Genomic DNA, 19,632 nt, shown 5'->3' with positions numbered 1-19,632 from the left:
AAGATAAATTACTTTTTAAAAAGTATTTGGAGTTATATATATATATATATATATATATATATATATATAATTGTTCTTGATAAAAATCTACAGGGAATGTTGAATCATTTGGGAATGTGCCTCTCCTTTTTTCTTTCTAGTTTTGGTCCATTTTCTGAAATGCCTGTCAGTATGACCTGTTAGAGAAGAATTTAGTGATTCTTTCTGATTAGATCAGGGATTTCTTGGCTAGGATATCTTCAAACGTTCAAATCATGTTTGACTGTATGAGGATAATATTGGGAATAACATATTCAAGGTCTCCGGGGTGAGGGAGAAGAGAACTTACACCATCTACCATATGAGCATTGCACGTGGGGAGTGAGTGAAGAAGGAATGACCACTGATTACATACCAATAAAAATTACTCCTTTAATAACGGAAAAACTTTTTCAATCTGTTACAGCTGATGATTAAGTAGTTGGAACAACAGGAGGCATAAAGGTTAGATTAGAATAAACACTCTAACACTGAAAGGCACTCTTCAGTAAGGGTCCCGAGCAAGTATTTTATGAAAGGCTGAGAAGAGAACAAAATGGCTTGCAGATTTCCTTTGCATCCATCCATCTTTCCTTTCTTTGTAATTTCCTTACTTCTTTCACAGATACTTATCGTTTGCCAACTACATGCAAGGTCGACATTCTAGACATGGTGAAAATGCAGGCAAGAGTCTTAAGTTTTATGGGACTTAGATTCTAGTGGAGGTAGAGATGACAAATATGAATACAAATTAATAAGAAATTCATATGGTGATCAATGTTATCAGGGAATTATGAGTGACGTGTTTGAGAGTTTTGGTGGAAATGGAGTTAGATCACATCAGATCCAGTGATCAGAGAAGAAATCTCTGAAAAGGTTAAGATTTGAGCTAAGACATGAAGAACCAGAAGTATAAAGCCACTGCAGAGTGGAGGAAACAAGGTTACTGACAGAGAGAACAGACTTGTGGAGGTAAAGAGCTCAGCTTATTGCAAGTACCGCAGTGAGAGTCCTGTGCTAGAGGTCACGGAGGGCAGGGCAGAATGAGGTCTGAGAAGAGACACTTCATACTAAGGAAGTGGGCTTTTCAAATGGAATAATTTTACTCTAATGCAAAGGGAAGTCACTGAGGGTTTTTTGAACATAGGGTTGACATGGTCTAATTATATTTTAAAAATTCAAAAAGCACTTAAGTTTGAAAATAAAGGAACTGTCAAAGGTATACCAGGCAAGTCACAACAGAAACTGGGAGCACATTTTAATATCAGGTAAGTTTGAATTCAGGGCAAAAAAAACAATAAATGAGGCCAAGTAACCTGTATTGGTTTCCTAGGATCACTGTAACAAAGTACTACACACCAACAGAAACCAACAGAAATTTTCTGCCTTGCGGTTCTAGTGGCTAGAAGTCTAAGGTCAAGGGTTGGTTCCTTCTGAAGGCTGTGGGAACGAACTGGTTCCACGCCTCTTCCCTAGCTTCTGTTGGTTGGTTAGCAATCTTTGGTGTGCCTTGGCTCATACATGCACCCAGATCTTTGCCCTCATTTTCACATGGCATTCACATGATGTCTCCTCTGCTTGTGTATACATCCAAATTTTCCTTTCCCAAGGACACCAGTCATAATGAATTAGAGCCCATCTTCATGACCTTATCTTAACTTGAATATATCTGCAAAGACCCTATTTCCATGCAAGATCTCTTTTGGCAGTACTGAGGGTTAGGACTTCAGCATATCTTTTTGGGGGGACACAATTCAACACACAATATTTGTAATGGTAAATGTAACAAACTTCAACCAAAATGTAACATCATGAGTATCACCAAAAATACCAAATACCAAATATCACCAAAAAATACCTACACCAAAAATAAAACTTCAAGATAATAAAAATTATAAGATACAATTAGAAATATTAAAAACACTTTGGTTGTAGGAGCTTTTAGTTCACCTATAAGGACATAATAAATGGAAAAAAAATAATGTTAAAAAATGACATTCAACCAAGTAAACTTGAACACGTAATTCGCTTTATTAAGCAATTCATGAATCAGGCAGCATCCCACCTAACAAGGAGAGATACTCTGAGGAGCTGTACAAAATGGAAAGTTTTTACAGGAAAGAGAGTGGAGCAAGGAAGCTATTAGTAAAAGAAAAGAAAAAATTGTCTCAAGCAAGGTCACCTTCCCTTAGGAGACAGAGCAGGCAGTCTTATTGTGCAGATCACCTCACTAGAGCTGGTCAGGAAAGTCCAGACTGATTGGTTTAAAACAGCATTCCCAGGAAAGGCTAAAACAGCAATTAGGTTAGGTTTTAAGTCTTTCCTGGGGCTTAACATAAGTGACTCCATTTTGGACCTGTTTCTTTTTAACAATAATAAGCATAAAAAAGATCAAAGTAACTTAATTAATAAGAGAAAGCTGATTGAAATGATGAAACTCCATATGCTGAAAACAGAAATTAAACTTACAAGTATCTATGGACTATTTGTAAAAATTTAGCATATACTGGGCCACAAAAAAACCAGTCCTAATTATGAAACTTACAAAGTACAGACAGACATCAACTGAACACAGCACAATAAGTAGATAAGAAAACAATAAATAAACCCAGAAGGGAAAAAAAAGAAGACCTTACAGATACAAATTGTAACATTTCCCTCTCTTAAGACCCTTAACTCAGAAAAATAAAAATAACACTTGTAGTATCTTTAAAACATAAAGATAATGAAAACACCATATACCCCTTGCAACTAGAGTACAAGATAGAAGTGGTTCTGAGTTAAATGTCTAACAATAAAAACTTATTTTGATAAATGAAAATAATTAAAATAAATGAATTATCTATCTCAAAAAATTAAAGAAAACACATTAAATCTACACAGAATGTAGTCAGAAATTAATGAGTTATAAAACAGCTGATTATTTAAAACAATAACACAAGAGAAATCAATAGCTAGCTTAAACAAGGAAAAAAGAGAAAAAGCACAAATATATAAGAAATAAGACATTAAAATGAGGATACAAATATAAAGCAAATTGAAAGCTATATAAGCAATTAAATTTGAAACTTGGATGATTACTTAGGACAGCATAAATTACCAAAACTGACCATAAAAGAAAGAAACTTAGACAATTATCTGGAAGGAATACAGATGTTGTCAAAGACCTGCACCACTACCATAATCCTCCCCCCTCCCCCTTCATCTGTGGGAGACCTAGATGATTTCAAGGTCTAGTCAACCAAATCTTCAAGATGTGGATATTCCTAATGTTAATTAAAAAGGCCACGGAAATGAAAGAAAACATTCAATTTTCTTTTTCAATGAAGGCACAGTATCTATATCAACCCCCCCAAAATAGCAAATAAAAAAATCTACAGACTAACATCTTTTAATACTTTGGGGGACGATACATAGCCAATCACCTAGTGGAAGAACAAAAGGACAGAGGAGGAAAAAGAGAGGAAGGTGAAAAAAAGAGGGGAAAAAAAGGAAAAGAAAAAGAAGGAAAATAAGGTGGAAAATTCCAATAGTCAAAGGGAAAAATATATTATTTTCAAAACAGGATACTTCTAGAGATCCCTCTATAGATTAAAACATGGCAAAGTATTAATCAACCTGTAGCATCTGTGGGCTTGTTGTTTTAGTCATCACAAGTTATGTTATGACTATCTCTGGGAGATTTTATTTTTCATTAAGTTCCAAATATAGTCCTATTCCTTTAATCTTTCTTTTTTTTTCCCGAGCAGAAGGGTTGTAGTTAATTGTGTTATTGACTATGTTCTTCTGTTGCTCTGATGGCTAGAACATTCAGAACTAAAATTATAGCTTATCTTTAATAGATGTACCTACTTTTGGCATCATTCTAGGCACCATTTTAAGTCCAAATTCTGTTTTCCCATCTTCCCTTGCTTCTATCTTCTCAGGTAACCCAGCACTTTACGTGTCTTTGTATACTGTTTTAACTCCTTTCCATAAGTGTGTAATCTTTTCTGTGAATACGTAATCCTTTCCGTAAATTTGTAAATAAGCCCTTAGCTACAGCAACAGTTGTCAATTCTTAGTATACAGAACAACTAAATGAGCAAAGGAAGCATCACAATTTGTTTGGAAATGAGAAAAAATATTTCAAAAATAATGCTGGGAAAACTGACTAAATAAAAATTTATTTCGCTGGGCTTTGCTCATTTTCATAATTCAGTGATACTTCTTAGGGAAAAAAAAAAAAACCATAAAAACCAGTCTCTTACTTCATACTTTACATCAATTGTTTATGCAAAAAAAAATAAAATTTAAAAACCTTTTCTATCACCTTGGGATGAGTTGTATCTTTATGTTTTATTTTCCATTTTCTTCCATTACTTCATATTTTATATTTAATATACCATCAAGCATCAGGGACTTATTTTGTATGAGACCATGCCTCAGACATCTTTATCATATGTATAAAGAAAAAACTGGCAGGAGACACTAGACAATATTCACACTGTTTATTTGTGCATGGTTGCATTGTCTTTTCATGCACATGGCACAATATTCAAAAAATATCAAAAAGGACACAGTAAAAAATTCATTTCTTTCTTACCCTTATCTCCATCCACTGCTACACGCTTCTTCCTTCAAACCTCAAGATCCTCAGCAACATTCTCAGATATATTTTCTTTGGGTGTTTAGGTGACTTAAGACAACTCTTCTTCCCCGTAAGTTGTATCTATAAAATTCAAATTTTGAAATAATAAAATTTGTTATTTCTTGCGGCCGTTTTTTTGTGGAGACTAGTTAAGTGAATGGCTAATGCAGCCAGTGAAGGCAAAATTAGATCTGAATTCAGGTTAGTTAACTGATCTCTTGTGTCTTCAAATTGGAATATATTCTGGAAAAGTGGGGTAGGGGTGCTCCAAAAGATTTCCGAAGGGCCAGCTTTGTTCTATATCAGTTCTCCAAGTTTCACGGGTGCTATTTCCTAAAATGGATTTACTTGAGGACTTCTCGCACCAGTTCTCCACTCCCATCACTCTTTTAAAATCCATTTTACAAAACAGAGGTATTATCATGACCTCTTTTTGATTATGAGGAATCCGACGCACAGAGAAATAAAACACAAAAATTATAAAATGGGAATGAAAAATACTATTTGTCATTTATTTCAACGACTAAATGAGCTAATATGAGAATGAATTAACATAATTATTACATGAGTTACCAGTTAAGTAAATATACATGTATGCCTAGCATATAATACATATATAACTATTAATATTTTTATAAACAATACTTAGTGCTTGCCTCTATAAACAAAAAAAGTGATTAAAATTGATGCTCAAGCCTATCTCATTCTAGCAACAAGTAATATCCTTAAAGAATTAATTGGAAAAAAATCTACCTCATTTGGATAAATTTCCTATACAGTTTTACTACCTGTGTTTGAAAATGATTATCAGAATTTGTAGTATAGTTGTTTTAACAAATGTGCATTAACAATTTAATAATTCAATCTAGAAGAATTAAAAATTTAAGAGACTGGTGTCAGAAAATTTAGATCTTTCAGTTTCTTGCACCTATCTTGATACTACAAATATGCTTTCCCAGGTGTTTCACACACACAGGTTAAGCAGTAATTACTGAATCAACACGATAATATACATTATAAGCATGATGATCATAAGGTCAGGGTTTGCCAGTTGTCCTGGTCTGTTAAAAGAGTTACTTTCATTCCTAGAAGATTACGTATTTGCACAATAAATAATATAGCCTCCTTAGTTTTAAACGAAAAGATTTGTTTTTTGAAACCAGAGGTCACTTTCCAAGGAAAAGGAGCCACTAGAAGGAATGCAATTTTGAAGGTCTCCTTGACTGCTCTACAGACTGAACTCTAACTTTGGTTAGAAAGAACACTTTTCTTTTCTCTCTATACCTAATTCACACCATTCCTCTCTTGTGATGGGCCATGCCCCTCTCGTTTGATTTCATTTAGTCTTGCTGGAGATTTCTATATTTCATTAGTTTCAATGATATACACATATGTATAATTAATATCTTTCTTGTCCTTAATTTCAATACCCCGTTTTTTCCCAATTATTTTAATTTCATCCCCCCAAGTCAGTTTTAATGAATGATGATACTACATAACATGCTACCCCACTAGTTCAAGGGAGATTTTTTAAATAAACCTTTTCTGATACCAAGCCTGCTTCTTTTCCTATCATCCAAAAGTCTACCCGAAACCTGGGAAAGAGCTGACTGGATGGACCCTGAGTTTATTGGGAGAAATCCCCAAACCGCCATGTTTCCCCTTGGAAAGAAGAGGAGGCAGGGAGAGCAAGTTCAACCTCAATGTCTTAATAAGCATTAAAGATACTGCTCCACCTTGTGAAGCCTGCCCTTAAAGGAACATCCTTGACCCACAGGCTCTTTTTCAACGTGGCAGCTGCTCACATTGTTTCTCACAGCAGAGGGCCCTGGGCTGCTTCTGGAGCCTCTACCCTCCCTCTAAAGGAGCCGCGGCAGGCCAGGGGGCGGCGGCCTCCACCATCTTGGGTTCATGTTTCCCCTTCATCACCTGGCGTGGTTGTGGAAAGCCACTAGCAGCTTGTGCGATGGCTTCTCAGGCCCCATTCTCCGCTGGGGCTGCTTCTCCCAGCATGCCAGGTCAGGAAGAGGCCACACCGGTCAGCTTGCGGCGCAGGGGCCCGGCAGAAACGGCTACTCCTGAGGATGGATACCAGCCCCCCCACAGGCTCTGGGATTTCTAGGGCCTGGTGGAAGGCGGTCCACGAGTTATGGTCGATGGTTGGCTGTCCCTCTGCAAAAGCAGCGCACCGCTGCTCAATCGGCTCCCTTTGCAGAGCTTCCCATGTCTCCGTCGTGAGGGTTCTGGCCAGTATTTTGTTTCCTCCTATTCGTCAATTTACTGGTCACTGGGTCTCCAAACACAATTTACTTTCGCTGCTGGGCCAGTCTGATGATCTGAGTCTTCCTGAGCTGTCCTCATACTTCCTCCTCAGCTTGCTAAAGGTCTGCGGTAACACTCCTTATCAATCTGGGGATCCCTGTATTCGGGACCACAGCAACGGGGCCTCGCGTGGCTTAACCTGGAAGCCGCAGGACAGCACTGCGCACGCCTAGCCCCGGGGCCCACTGCGCTTGCGCAGCCCTTGCGCAGCTGTTCCCGCGGCCCGTGCTCTGTGGCCGAGTAATCTTTCCAGCATGAGCGGAATTTGTTTTACAAATATTTTTCCTCCGAGTACTTCCTTGGCCATATCGCATAGACTTTAGCAAGTATTATTATTATTTTTATGAGTACGTAATTCGTCTTGTTGTTTGAAATTTTAATTTTGATTTCTTGTTTGATTCATGATCTGTGCCATACGCTTTTGTTTCCTGGTATAGAGTGGCTGTCTTTTCTACTTTGGTAAAATTTATAGTCCAAGAATATCACTACCTTTATGACTTCTGGTTTATGAAGTTTATTATTTTTATGAAGTTTATATGAGATTTATTATCGCCTAGTGCATGTTCAATTTTTATTGCTCCATTGACTTTTGAAAGAATATGTATTATGTTTGATATATAAGCACTATTAATTGTTATATGTATTTTCCATATCCTTAATTATTTGCTGATTGATTGAAAGGGACATGTCAAAAGTTTTCATTTATAATTTTGTAGTTTTATCAACTATCTTGCATTTCCAACGCATTTTAAATTATATATTTTATATAATATCAATCACTGCATAAAGTTACCTATTAAATCTTACTGCTTGATTGTGCCTTTTATCTATATGAAATATTATTGTCACAGTTAGTGGGTTTTTTTTTTTTTTTTTGGTTGAATAGTTTTGAGTACAACATTAGCATGTAACTTTGCTTTCATTTTATTCATACTTGATTGGGATATCTTTGCCCAGTTACCTGTCAATCTTTTTGCCTAATTTCCTGTTAAATGTGTCTCCTATAAATATGATGGAGCTGGATTTCTGTTCTCTTATTGATTTAAGAATACATTTTATTTGTTAATTTACCAGGGAAATTTGATTATTCTCCTTTATGATGATTTGTTTCATTGGTCCTCATAATACTTAGAGATTGAGTTTGCTGCATAATAGACTATCTAAATATAAGTGGCCTGAAAAAACAAATGGGAGATAAGTTAGCAAAGAAAAGGAAAATGGGTATTAGGCAGCTAAGAGCTCTGTCACAGCCTTAGTTCCTTATCTTACTGGAGAGACCAGAATTACATGGTGACTGTTTTTTTGAGAGACACAGAGTCAAACACTGGCTCCTACACTTCCTACTGTGTCATCTTGGGCAAATTAATTTTTCTAAATTGGATTTCATTCATACAATATGAATAACCTCCTTCAGAGTATTGTAGGGAGAATTATATGATAATACATGTAAACCATTCAGGGTATACTAAGCATTGACCACTGGCTGATATTTTTATTTGTTTGTTAATTTTTATTACTTTTATTTATTTTCTTACACATTTTGACTTGTGTAATTCCATTTTTAATAGGATATCATAGACATACGAGGTAAATCAAGTTCTGAACAAATTTCCCATTCTGTATTTCCTCTGTGTATCTCGGCATGTTTTATGTCTATATCCTCCTCTTGCGTGAGATCTTTGGCACGTTTTTTCGCCATTACTACCCCTCCTTCCTTCCAGAAATTGTTGAAAGAACCTGAACATTCAGTTCCAGATTGCTATTGTGGTTTTTTTTGTTTGTTTTTAGCATTATATATGTGGTATAAGAGTTTTTTCTTCATATTTGCTTTAGAGTCAAAAATTAATTTTATCAGTTTCATTAGGCACCAGTTTTTCTTACACATATGCTTTCTGTTTCTGAATGTTTTCTTTTTCTTGAGACTTCCCATATCCATTTGCAAGGGAAGTTGTGACGGGTATACTTTCATACCTTGAATGCCCAAAAACATTTTTTTTCCTTGATCTCACTGGTGAAAAACAGTTTTTTGGGGTAGAGAATTTTTGGCTTTCCATCCTTTTTCCTAAAATCTCTGTAAATGCAGTTGTTCCAATATCTTCTAGCACTTAAGGCTGTCTGTTAGATATGAAGCTCATGTCTCCCAGTTCCAAATCCACCCTCTCCCCTCTGCTTTGTGAGATGAGGCCAGGCCTAGCAATTACATGCGTCCCAGTTTTTCCAACACTGCCAGAACAGGCTCACAACATCTCAGAGGTCCCACCATCAGTCAGGTCACCTAGGACCCCTCCTCCAAGGTCTGAAACTCAACTCCCAAGGGCACCTCTTTTAAGATGCTAATGTTGATAATCCTGATGTTTTTTCATTAGTCTCCCTCCCAGCCAGACTTTCAGGGTGCAGCTTCTTTCATTTACTGTCTCTATATTATCCCCATCTCCTTTTACCTTTCCAGTCCTCCAGTGCTGTTAAACAGATTTTTAGAATCTCACTAGGAACACTAATTGTAATTTGACAAAGTTTAATTACACGTTCTATGTTAATGCTTTCATCGGAGGTCATTTTATCTCTTTTCTCTGCTTGAGCCTCCCATTTTCGTATACTTCCCATGTAAATGGCATTTTCTGTTGTTCGCTAATATTAGAGTATTCAGTGTCCCTCGTTTATTGTGTCGGCGGCTGTTTGTGTTCCACAGATACGCGCATAACTATCCACCAACTAAATGGGCCCCATTGTGGAAATCCGTCCCAATTTACTGTGTGTTTTTCCACACAGACAAACACAGGGGATAATACTATGGCCAGTAACTCCACAAACAAGGCTTTGTCTGGACCAGGTCTCACATTTTTCTTTTTCTTTTTTTTTTTTTTAAGATTTTTATTTATTTATTTGACAGAGAGACAGCCAGCGAGAGAGCGAACACAGGCAGGGGGAGTGGGAGAGGAAGAAGCAGGCTCCCAGCGGAGGAGCCCGATGCGGGGCTCCATCCCAGAACGCCGGGATCACGCCCTGAGCCGAAGGCAGAAGCTTAAGGACTGAGCCACCCAGGCGCCCCTGGGTCTCACATTTTTCAGTTTATTTCTCTCTGACTGCTTTCCCAGGTGCTTCTGGGAAAAGTAGTGTTGCTGCGGCTAGCCAAGAGGTCCCCCATCAGCAATTGTATGGTGGCAGTCTCCCCCAGGCCCCTCTGGCTTTGTGGCTTCATCTTCAGTCTATGGGCTCAAGTGGGGGGCTTTCTACCCCCCCCGCCCCCACCCCCAAACAGCCATTGCTTCCAGATTTTGCCTCTCCAACCCAAGAGAAATTTACATGTCCTCTTGGAATTCCTCCTATATTTGCTTGACTCACTGAACAGTGTTCATAAGCTGCTAGCTCCTGGTGCCTGCTTTTGGTTGGGTATACATTTTTCTGTTTGTTATATATTATTTCTGGATAATATTCTTTTCGTTTGTGGCATGAGATCGGTGGTGTTCTTAGTTTCAATGAAACTAAAATTTTCTCTTTTTCGGCGCGGGGGGGTAATATCTGTGGTTTGGAGAATTGTAAACATATAGCCTGCCATCATCTTCCTGGAAGCCTGTCAATGTATGATTTATACTTGAAGAATCACTTAGTAAGAGAGAAAAAAAAAATCATGTGTAAAGAACAGAAAAAGATTTCATGGCAACTATTAATTATATGTATATAATCTCCACATATCCACTCCCAACATCTGTCCTGAGCTGCAAAATACGTTTCTAACTGCAGTTAGACCCACAAACTTAGTAATATCTCTGTTGACACTTAATGTAGATATTTAAGTGGAACTTATAGTGAAAGCTGAGACCCCAAAGAAATAGATGCCAGTAATTGTCAGGTATTAAGCTGCAACATTGCCACTTACAAAGCAGTTGGAAGAAAACCAGTTGAAGCTCTTAGCTTCTTACCCAGTTAGTAAATTAGGGCAAGTTGTTTCTTTGTATGTTTTGGAAAATAACCTTTTATCAGATATATAATTTGCAAATATTTCCCCCATTCCACAGGTTGTCTTTTAGTTTTGTTGATCGGTTCCTTAGCTGTGCAGAAATATTTTATTTTATTGAATTCTCAGCAGTTTATTTTTGCTTTTGTTTACCTTTCCTCCAGAGTCCTATCTAGAAAGAAGTTGCTATGGCCCATGTTAAAAAGGTTACTGCCTGTGTTCTCCTTAGGATTTTTATGGTTTCAAGTTTCACATTTAGGTCTTGAATCTATTTTGAATTTATTTTTGTGTATGATGTAAGAATGGGGTCCAGTTTCATTCTTTTGCATATTGCTGTCGAGTTTTCTCAACATTGTTTGTTGAAGAGACTATCTTTTTTTTCATTGGCTATTCTTTCCTGCTTTGTTGAAGATTAATTTAATATATACTTGTGGCTTCATTTCTTGGTTTTCTATCCTGTTCCATTCATCCGTGTATCTGTTTTTGTGCCAGTACCATACTTTTTGATTACTACAGCTTTGTGATAAAACTTGAAGTCCAGAATTGTGATGCCTCCAGCTTTGCTTTTCTTTTTCAAGTTTGCTTTGGCTGTTTGGAGTCTTTTGTGGTTCCATACAAATTTTAGGATTGTTTATTATATTCTATTTCTGTGAAGAATGCTGTTGGTGTGTCAGTAGGGATTGCATTAAATGTGTAGATTGCTTTGGTGGTATAGACATTTTAACAATATTTGTTCTTCCAATCCATGGACATGGAATGTTTTTCCATTTCTTTGTGTCGTCATCAATTTCTTTTATCAGTATTTTATAGTTTTCGGAGTACAGGTTTTTTACCTCTTTGCTTAGGTTTATTCCTAGATATCTTATTGTTCTTGGTGAAATTTTAAATGGGATTGATTCCTTAATTTCTCTTTCTGCTTCTTCATTATTGGTGTATAGAAATGCAACAGATTTCTGTGCACTGGTTTTTATCCTGTGACTTTACTGAATTCGTTTATCAGTTCTAGGAGTTTTTGGGTGGCATCTTTTGGGTTTTTTATAGAGAGTATCATGTCATCTGCAAATAGTGAAAGTTTTACTTCCTTGATGATTTGGATGCCTTTTATTTCTTTTTCTTTCTTTCTTTCTTTCTTTCTTTCTTTCTTTCTTTCTTTCTTTCTTTCTTTCTTTTTTTTTGTCTGATTGCTGAGGCTAGGACTTTCAGTACTATGTTAAATTACAGTGATGAGAGTGGACATCCCTGCCTTGTTCCTGACCATAGAGGAAAAGTGCTCAGTTTTTTCCCCCTTGAGGATGATATTAGCTGTGGGTTTTTAATATGTGACCTTTCTTATGTTGAGGTATGTTCCCTCTAAACCTTTGTTGGGGGTTTTTATCACGAATGGATATTTTACTTTGTCAGATGCTTTTTTTGCATCTATTGAAATAATCATATGATTCTTATTCTTTCTTTTATTAATATGGTGTATCATGTTGATTGATTTCGAATAATGAACCACCCTTATAACCAAGGAATAAATCCCACTTGATCATAGTGAGTGATTTAAAGAACTTATGAAACTCAACACCTGAAAAACGAATAATCCAGTTAAAAAATGGGCAGAGGGGGGGCGCCTGGGTGGCACAGTGGTTAAGCGTCTGCCTTCGGCTCAGGGCGTGATCCCGGCGTTATGGGATCGAGCCCCACATCAGGCTCCTCCGCTATGAGCCTGCTTCTTCCTCTCCCACTCCCCCTGCTTGTGTTCCCTCTCGCTGGCTGTCTCTCTCTCTGTCGAATAAATAAATAAAATCTTAAAAAAAAAAAAAAAATGGGCAGAGGACATACAGATGGCCAACAGACCCAGGAAAAGATGCTCAACATCACTGATCATCAGGGAAATACAAATCAAAACAACAATGAAATATCACCTCACAACTGTCAGAATGGCTAAAATCAACAACACAACAAACAACAGGTGCTGGCAAGGATGTGGAGAAAGGGGAACCCTCTTGCACTGTTGGTGGGAACGCAAACTGGTACAGCCACTCTAGAAAACAGTGTAGAGGTTCATCAAAAAGTTAAAAATAGAACTACCCGATGATCCAGCAGTTGCACTACTAGGTATTTACCAAAACAAAAACAAACAAACAAACAAAAAAAACCTAATTCAAAGGGATACATGCACCCCATTGTTTTAGCAGCATTATCTGCAATAGCCTAATTATGAAAACAGTCCCAGTGTCCATCAAGTGATGAATGGATAAAGAAGATGTAGTATACATGTAGTGTATATTTACTCAGCCGTAAAAAAGAATGAAATCTCGCCATTTTCAGTGACATGGATGGAACTAGAGGGTATTATGCTAAGTGAAATAAATGAGTCAGAGAAAGACAAATACCATATGATTTCACTCATATGTGGAATTTAATAAACAAAACAAGCAAGCAAAGGGGGAAAAAAAGAGGAGGCAAACCAAGAAACAGACTCTTAACTATAAAGAACAAACTAATGGTTACCAGAGGGAGGTGGGTGGGGAGGATGGACGAAATAGATGATGGGGATTAAGGAACTTAAATAAAAATGTTAAAAAAATTAAGCGAAGTTGGAAATAGAAGAGGATTTTTTAGAAAAACTTCTGTTGTGCCAGAGGTGTGGGAGTGCTTTTGTCTCATGTCAAGCCTAAGGAAAGAGGCTTAAGAGGTACCACTCATAATTTTCAGTTTGCATCTCTTGGAACGCTGGGGACATAGAGGACTGACATCTGGCTCATTTGTGATAAGGGGCCATTGAGCTAGCTGTTCTATGCAGAAGTTTTCATACTGAGAATAATCTATCCTTCTGCTATTTGTTGAGGCAAAGAATACTTGAGTTTTTCCAGGGGCCAGATTAGGGTCACATGTGAGAGTCTTCTCTTACCAGCTCAAGTAGGCATCTGGAGGGGTACGGGTCCCGGTAGAATAAAGGCATGTGAGGTGTACTGAGAAAAGTTGTGAGCAACCAGTTTGAGCACATGTTTCCACCCAATTCAAGGGAACTGCAAATGGGACCCTTAGTGATTAAGAATTATCCCCACTGCAGGGCGTCTGGGTGGCACAGCGGTTGAGCGTCTGCCTTCGGCTCGGGGCGTGATCCCGGCGTTATGGGATCGAGCCCCACATCGGGCTCCTCTGCTATGAGCCTGCTTCTTCCTCCCACTCCCCCTGCTTGTGTTCCCTCTCTCGCTGGCTGTCTCTATCTCTGTCAAATAAATAAATAAAATCTTTAAAAAAAAAAAAAAAAGAATTATCCCCACTGCAACCCTTCTCCCTGCCCCCTTTGCATTTCTGATCCCCTTTACTTTGCTTAACTTTTTTCCTAGAATGTAACTGCTAACATATCATGCAAGTTACATATTAGTTGTCTTTATTTATTGTCTTGACTGTAATATCCATAAAGGCAGGGATCTTCATATATGTTGTTCACTGATATATCCCAATCACCAGAATAATATTTGACTCATGATAGGTACTAAAAAAATGCTTGTTGAATTTGAATATGAATTGAATTGGTATTTCCAAAAACAATGCAACAGTCCATACAAGGAAGCATTAAACACCTCCCATTCCCAGAGCCGCAGGGTGAGAGCCTAGTGATCCAACAGCAGTCAAGTCCAGCATTTCCTCTTCTGACCTCCCTCTTCTGTTCACTCTGTGACACTGAACTACAATTCTGGAGAGGCCAGAGTCAGTGGGCAACTAGAAATAAAAACTCAGAAAGGGTTAATAGAGAGGAAACCAACCCTTTTCCCCAGTATAGGTAACCTGCCCAAGGAACACCTGAGGTGAAAAGGGAGTAAAGCTTTAATTATAAATAAAATGCAGTTTTATTATTAGCATTACCAATACTACACTGGACTGAACATAAAAAAACAAATGGCTCAGAAACTAGGAATGACCGGAAGAATGTTTGGTTACCTTAAGTTGACCTCAAAAGTCATGGGGGCTACAGAAGGTTTCATCCAAATGCCTTGAGGGTTTTGAAGGGGTTAATTTCTGATTACATTCCGCCAGCTCTGCTTCTTTGACAAACCAAGCACATTGCTGTGTTTAATGCACTCATTTTCTTTTCCGCACTTAATAGCACATTCCCTCCCGTCAAAATCCTGACCATCCTTTAAATGGGCTTGTTGGGATTGTTTCTTCTCCAGTATCACAGGCAATTCAAGTCCAAAGCCAATATCCAATAACACTCATTTCCAGCATGTAACAAAGTATGTAACACATATTAAGCACTTCATAAATGTTTGATGAGTGAAGGAATGAATAAATGATAGGACTTCTTGAGATCAGAAGCCTTTTGAGCAGTAGGAGGGACAAGCTGTTCATTCTAAAGTATGTGGGAATTAAAATTATATAAGTAAAATGAGTGGGTGCATGTCATTTACTGAATACCCAGTAAAGTTCCAACCAATTTTTCTTCAATGAATGAATGCTAATGTAAATGAATGTATGAAAAATGGCTACATATATACAGGCAAGGTTAAAAGAAAAAACACAATTGTGTTGGGTTTGTTTATTCATCTATATGTTAATAAAATGATTTGTACATTGGTCCTCCTTTTTTTTTTTTCTTTCCAGGTGATCCTTGTATTTGTACTAAGCATTGGGTCTCTTATAATCTATTTCATCAACTCTTCTGAGTGAGTAAAATCCCCAGTCACCCTTGTCCTCTCTGTCAGTAGATTGCCAACTAATTTGGAATTTTCTGTCAGGAGTAATGCTTACCATGTTTTTAGACATACACACACACAAGCTCATAAAAAAGGATAAGTGTTCCCCCCGCCCTCCGCCCCAAGAAGTACTACACCCAATTCCAGAAAAAAATGCATGAGTTTCCCTGGTATCCTATCATCGTGCATTGGTAGTGGCTGGGATTCTGTACACAGGTCTATTCTAGAATCTCTGAGACTGGAAGCCTCCAGCTGTGGTCTCCATCCTTGGTCCCTGGGTCTCCACTTAGGAGGGTGTTCTATGACTTTGGAGTCCCTAAGTGTTGAAACAGAAGTTCTGTAGTTGTTTCAGGGTTTCTCATAGGTTTCAAACGACTTTGGATGGTTTTGAGAAAGGAAAATGCTAGACCTCACCTAGGATAAAGGAGCACGTTATTGTCTGCTCTTCTCTAAAGCCATTCTCTTCTTCTGTGCCCAAGTTAGAATGGTTTTTTGGACACAACCCAATCTAATCACACCGATCAGCTGGGAATTACATTGGATTTCCAGCTGAAGTAAAGTTGGGATTACAGGGCTACTGAAGTCAGGCAATTTTAGAAAGCCTAGGGAAACTAGCACCCTTTGTTTTGTGAACTCCTTACTGATCTTTTAGGAAATCACGCTTACATTTGGGTTCAGATCAATCCGTTTGACTTAGAGTAGCTCTGTATCAGAGGGGTACGGAAGCCAAATGTCCTGGCTGGGTAGATGGTTTTGCAAATCAAGAAGAGCTACATAATCGCTATGCCTCTGAGTCCTCATTGGTAAGGCAGAAATGGAAGCCATAAGCTCTATGAAAGGAAGAACAGGTAACTGTCCTGTTAGGTTCAGCTCCATGCGCAGTCCGTGGTTTTGTTTGTGCATACCTCTCCTTCCAAGAGAAAAGTAACTCCTTATGATGTGAATTTAATTGTCTTGGATTAACCACTCATGAGAGTAAATAGAACATTGACTACTCTTTCTCTTCATTTGATCTTGTATAGTCAGAGCTTTTAAAATGTACATTTCATACCTTGCTCCTGTTTCTTTTCCAGCCCTGTTGGAAGCTGTTCTTCGTATGAAGACAAAACCATCCCTATTGATTTGACTTTCAATATGTTCTTTAGTTTCTATTTTGGGTTGAGAGTAAGTATCTATGGAAAGTGGGAGTAAACAGATGAACACAACAGGTGCAACCCAAAGAGGTCTGTATGTGCCTTAGTTGTACAATCTGCCTATGTGTTCAGGCTCTAAAACTAGAGGGTCTGTGCCCTAAATTGTCCAACGTATAAAGAGGCATGAAAACTTTCTCTTGCTCTTGAAACCGTATCTAGGCCAAAAATCCCAATGCACATGAAAGTGATTCTTTTTAAAATGTCATCACCCTGTCACACTACTCTTATTGGCTTCCCACCCACCACTGAGAAAGCTTTACTAATAACCACAAGCTAGCAAACCTGAGTAATAGCCTCTGAAAATGTCATTGGTTCCACTGATGCCAATGATGGCATATGTGACATAAAACTGTACAAAATACTTGTATATCTTTGTTTCATTTTTGTTATACTTATTTATTAAATAGTTCTCCCATTCCACAGGTATTTATTGACGATCCATCCTAAATCTAGATTTCATTATATTTATCCATCCCTTGTTTATGGGAGACTGTATGTGTGTATATGTATATGTGTGTGTGTATATGTGTACATACATGTGTATATATGTATGTATATGTGTATATATACATTTATAATGTCTGTGTGTGTATATGATCTTCCTTCAAAACTTAGACCACACTGATCATCAGCATCTTTTTATAGTAATCTCCCTTGGAAATGCTTACTTTCTTTTTTTTTTAAAGATTTTGTTTATTTATTTGACAGAGAGAGACAGCCAGTGAGAGAGGGAACACAAGCAGGGGGAGTGGGAGAGGAAGAAGCAGGGTCCTAGCGGAGGAGCCTGATGTGGGCCTCGATCCCAGAGCACCGGGATCACTCCCTGAGCCGAAGGCAGATGCTTAACGACTGCGCCACCCAGACGCCCCGGAAATGCTTACTTTCTTAATCTAAATAGGGAAGCTCAGATACAGGGCCTGGCCAGCCAAGCTTCTAGATAGTTGTACTTTTTCCACTGAAGGCCATCCTAAATCTTCACTGGTCACAAATAGGAGACTCACAAATAGGAGGCTTTATCTATGCAATTATATATATCGGAAAGTTCCAGGAGCAGCAGGAAGGTCAAAGTGTTTATTCTGAAGTGTGAGAATTAAGACCTGGTGAGTAAAATGGGTTCACGTACATTTATTGAACACCCACTACAGTTACTGTCCTTATATGTAATAAATATATATGTATCTGTATATCTATACTAATATATATTTATGTATGTAGCTATCTAAGTATACGTATGTGTATGTATATGTATGTATGTTTATAATAGAATGAGATCAAAGCTTTGGTGCATGAGCAAAACGTAGCTGAATGAAGCCACTCTTATGTTCATTTTTAAATTGTCGAGGGTAACAGAATTTGGAGTCTTGTGTTTCTATTTCATAGTTTGTGGCAGCTGATGACAAGATCAAGTTCTGGGTGGAGATGAATTCCATTGTAGACATCTTTACCATTCCACCAACCTTTATTTCTTATTATTTGAAGAGTAATTGGCTAGGTAAGTGTGTTGTGGGAATCGGGAGCAATCTCTATTAAAAAAAAAAAAATCCTCCACTTTCACTCCTAAGTATCCTTCATTTTCCTTTAAAGCCTAAATGCCATTTTAAAAATTTCTGGTCATGATTATATGGTTTTGTAATATATTTTCAGAACTTATTTTTTTTTTTAGCCTCAGTACATGATGCAGAGTGGGTGACCGTGGTTGTTATTGTTTACGGACTGGCTCATCCACAGCCTGAGAGGCGAGGCCCAAACATCCCATCCCCCTGCAGCACCTTTATGCTGGAATCCCACATGGGCTGGAAGAGATGAAAAGTCTCCCTGGGTCTTTAAAAGCTCTAGATCATCTATCTGGACAGGCTATGACATGTTAGAGATTTATTTAATTAATTATCTTGTCTGTGATGTGGGTGTATGGACAGTGCGTGAGCATTATGTGGCTTTTATCAGTTTTTATGGAATTTTTTATTATCATCTATTACCTATCGAATATTCCTTGCCGTCCCAAGTCTCAAACTACGTAGAGCAAAACATCATGAGAAAACTGAGGAGCAGATCGTAAAGATTCTGTAGTCAGGAGTTTAAGTGGTTTGTAAATAACTGACTGCCTGTTCTAAAGAGGAGTTCAATAGAGTAAAATGTTGAGTAGTGTTGATTCTCCGTGAGCCATGCCTCCGCATGCTTTCTATTATTAGCTCAACAGCCCTACGAAGTAGGTACTTATAATTCCCATTTTGCAGGTGAGGAACTAGGGAAGTTAAGGGAGCTGCTTTAGATTACACCAGCTGTTTAGTGTCAGGGTCAGGATTTGAACTAGAGGTCGTGCTCTTCAACCTGTGGTGTGGTGTATTTGAGCATCTCCAGGAGAGGAAGAGTATAAATAGTCCCAATTGTGTTATAACACAGAGTACTCCCTGAAGTGACCCTCTCCTTTTGGCAGATTTCTCCTTTTGCTTGCTTTGTAGGTTTACGGTTCTTACGAGCTTTGCGCCTACTAGAACTCCCTCAAATCCTGCAAATTCTCCAAGCCATCAGAACCAGGTAAATGCTAGCCCTGACTTAAGTCCTGCTTACTTGCTGGTTTGGATTAGGAAATTAAAATGTAAACCGAACCTTCAGCTCATTTCCCATCAGAATTTCGGTGCAAATCCCATGAAATGCCTTAGCTCCCAAAATACTATCCACTCACTCACTCCCATTGTATTATCATGTGCTGGCGGAGAAGTTTGCCATCACTTGAAAGAGTCTGTTTCTTCTTTGTGTTGCAGAGCTACAGTCTGCAAGTCCATTTAGACTCTAATTCTACCTCTCCTCTCAAAAAAAAATTTTTAA

The 19,632-nt window shown here is 38.0% G+C and overlaps 1 protein-coding gene across 1 annotated transcript in view; it reads left to right on the top strand.

Annotated features, from left to right (window-relative positions):
* Positions 1 to 19,632, top strand: part of KCNU1 (potassium calcium-activated channel subfamily U member 1) — a 149,704-nt gene that overhangs the window by 12,615 nt on the left and 117,457 nt on the right. The window contains 4 exon segments of the mRNA XM_057303372.1: positions 15,522 to 15,583; positions 16,687 to 16,777; positions 18,187 to 18,298; positions 19,266 to 19,341. Of these exon segments, the coding sequence (XP_057159355.1) occupies positions 15,522 to 15,583; positions 16,687 to 16,777; positions 18,187 to 18,298; positions 19,266 to 19,341 (341 nt within the window).

This window comes from Ursus arctos, unplaced genomic scaffold (genome assembly GCF_023065955.2).
Source record: "Ursus arctos isolate Adak ecotype North America unplaced genomic scaffold, UrsArc2.0 scaffold_27, whole genome shotgun sequence".
NCBI lineage: Eukaryota > Metazoa > Chordata > Mammalia > Carnivora > Ursidae > Ursus > Ursus arctos.
This window is presented reverse-complemented; position numbering and strand designations above follow the sequence as displayed.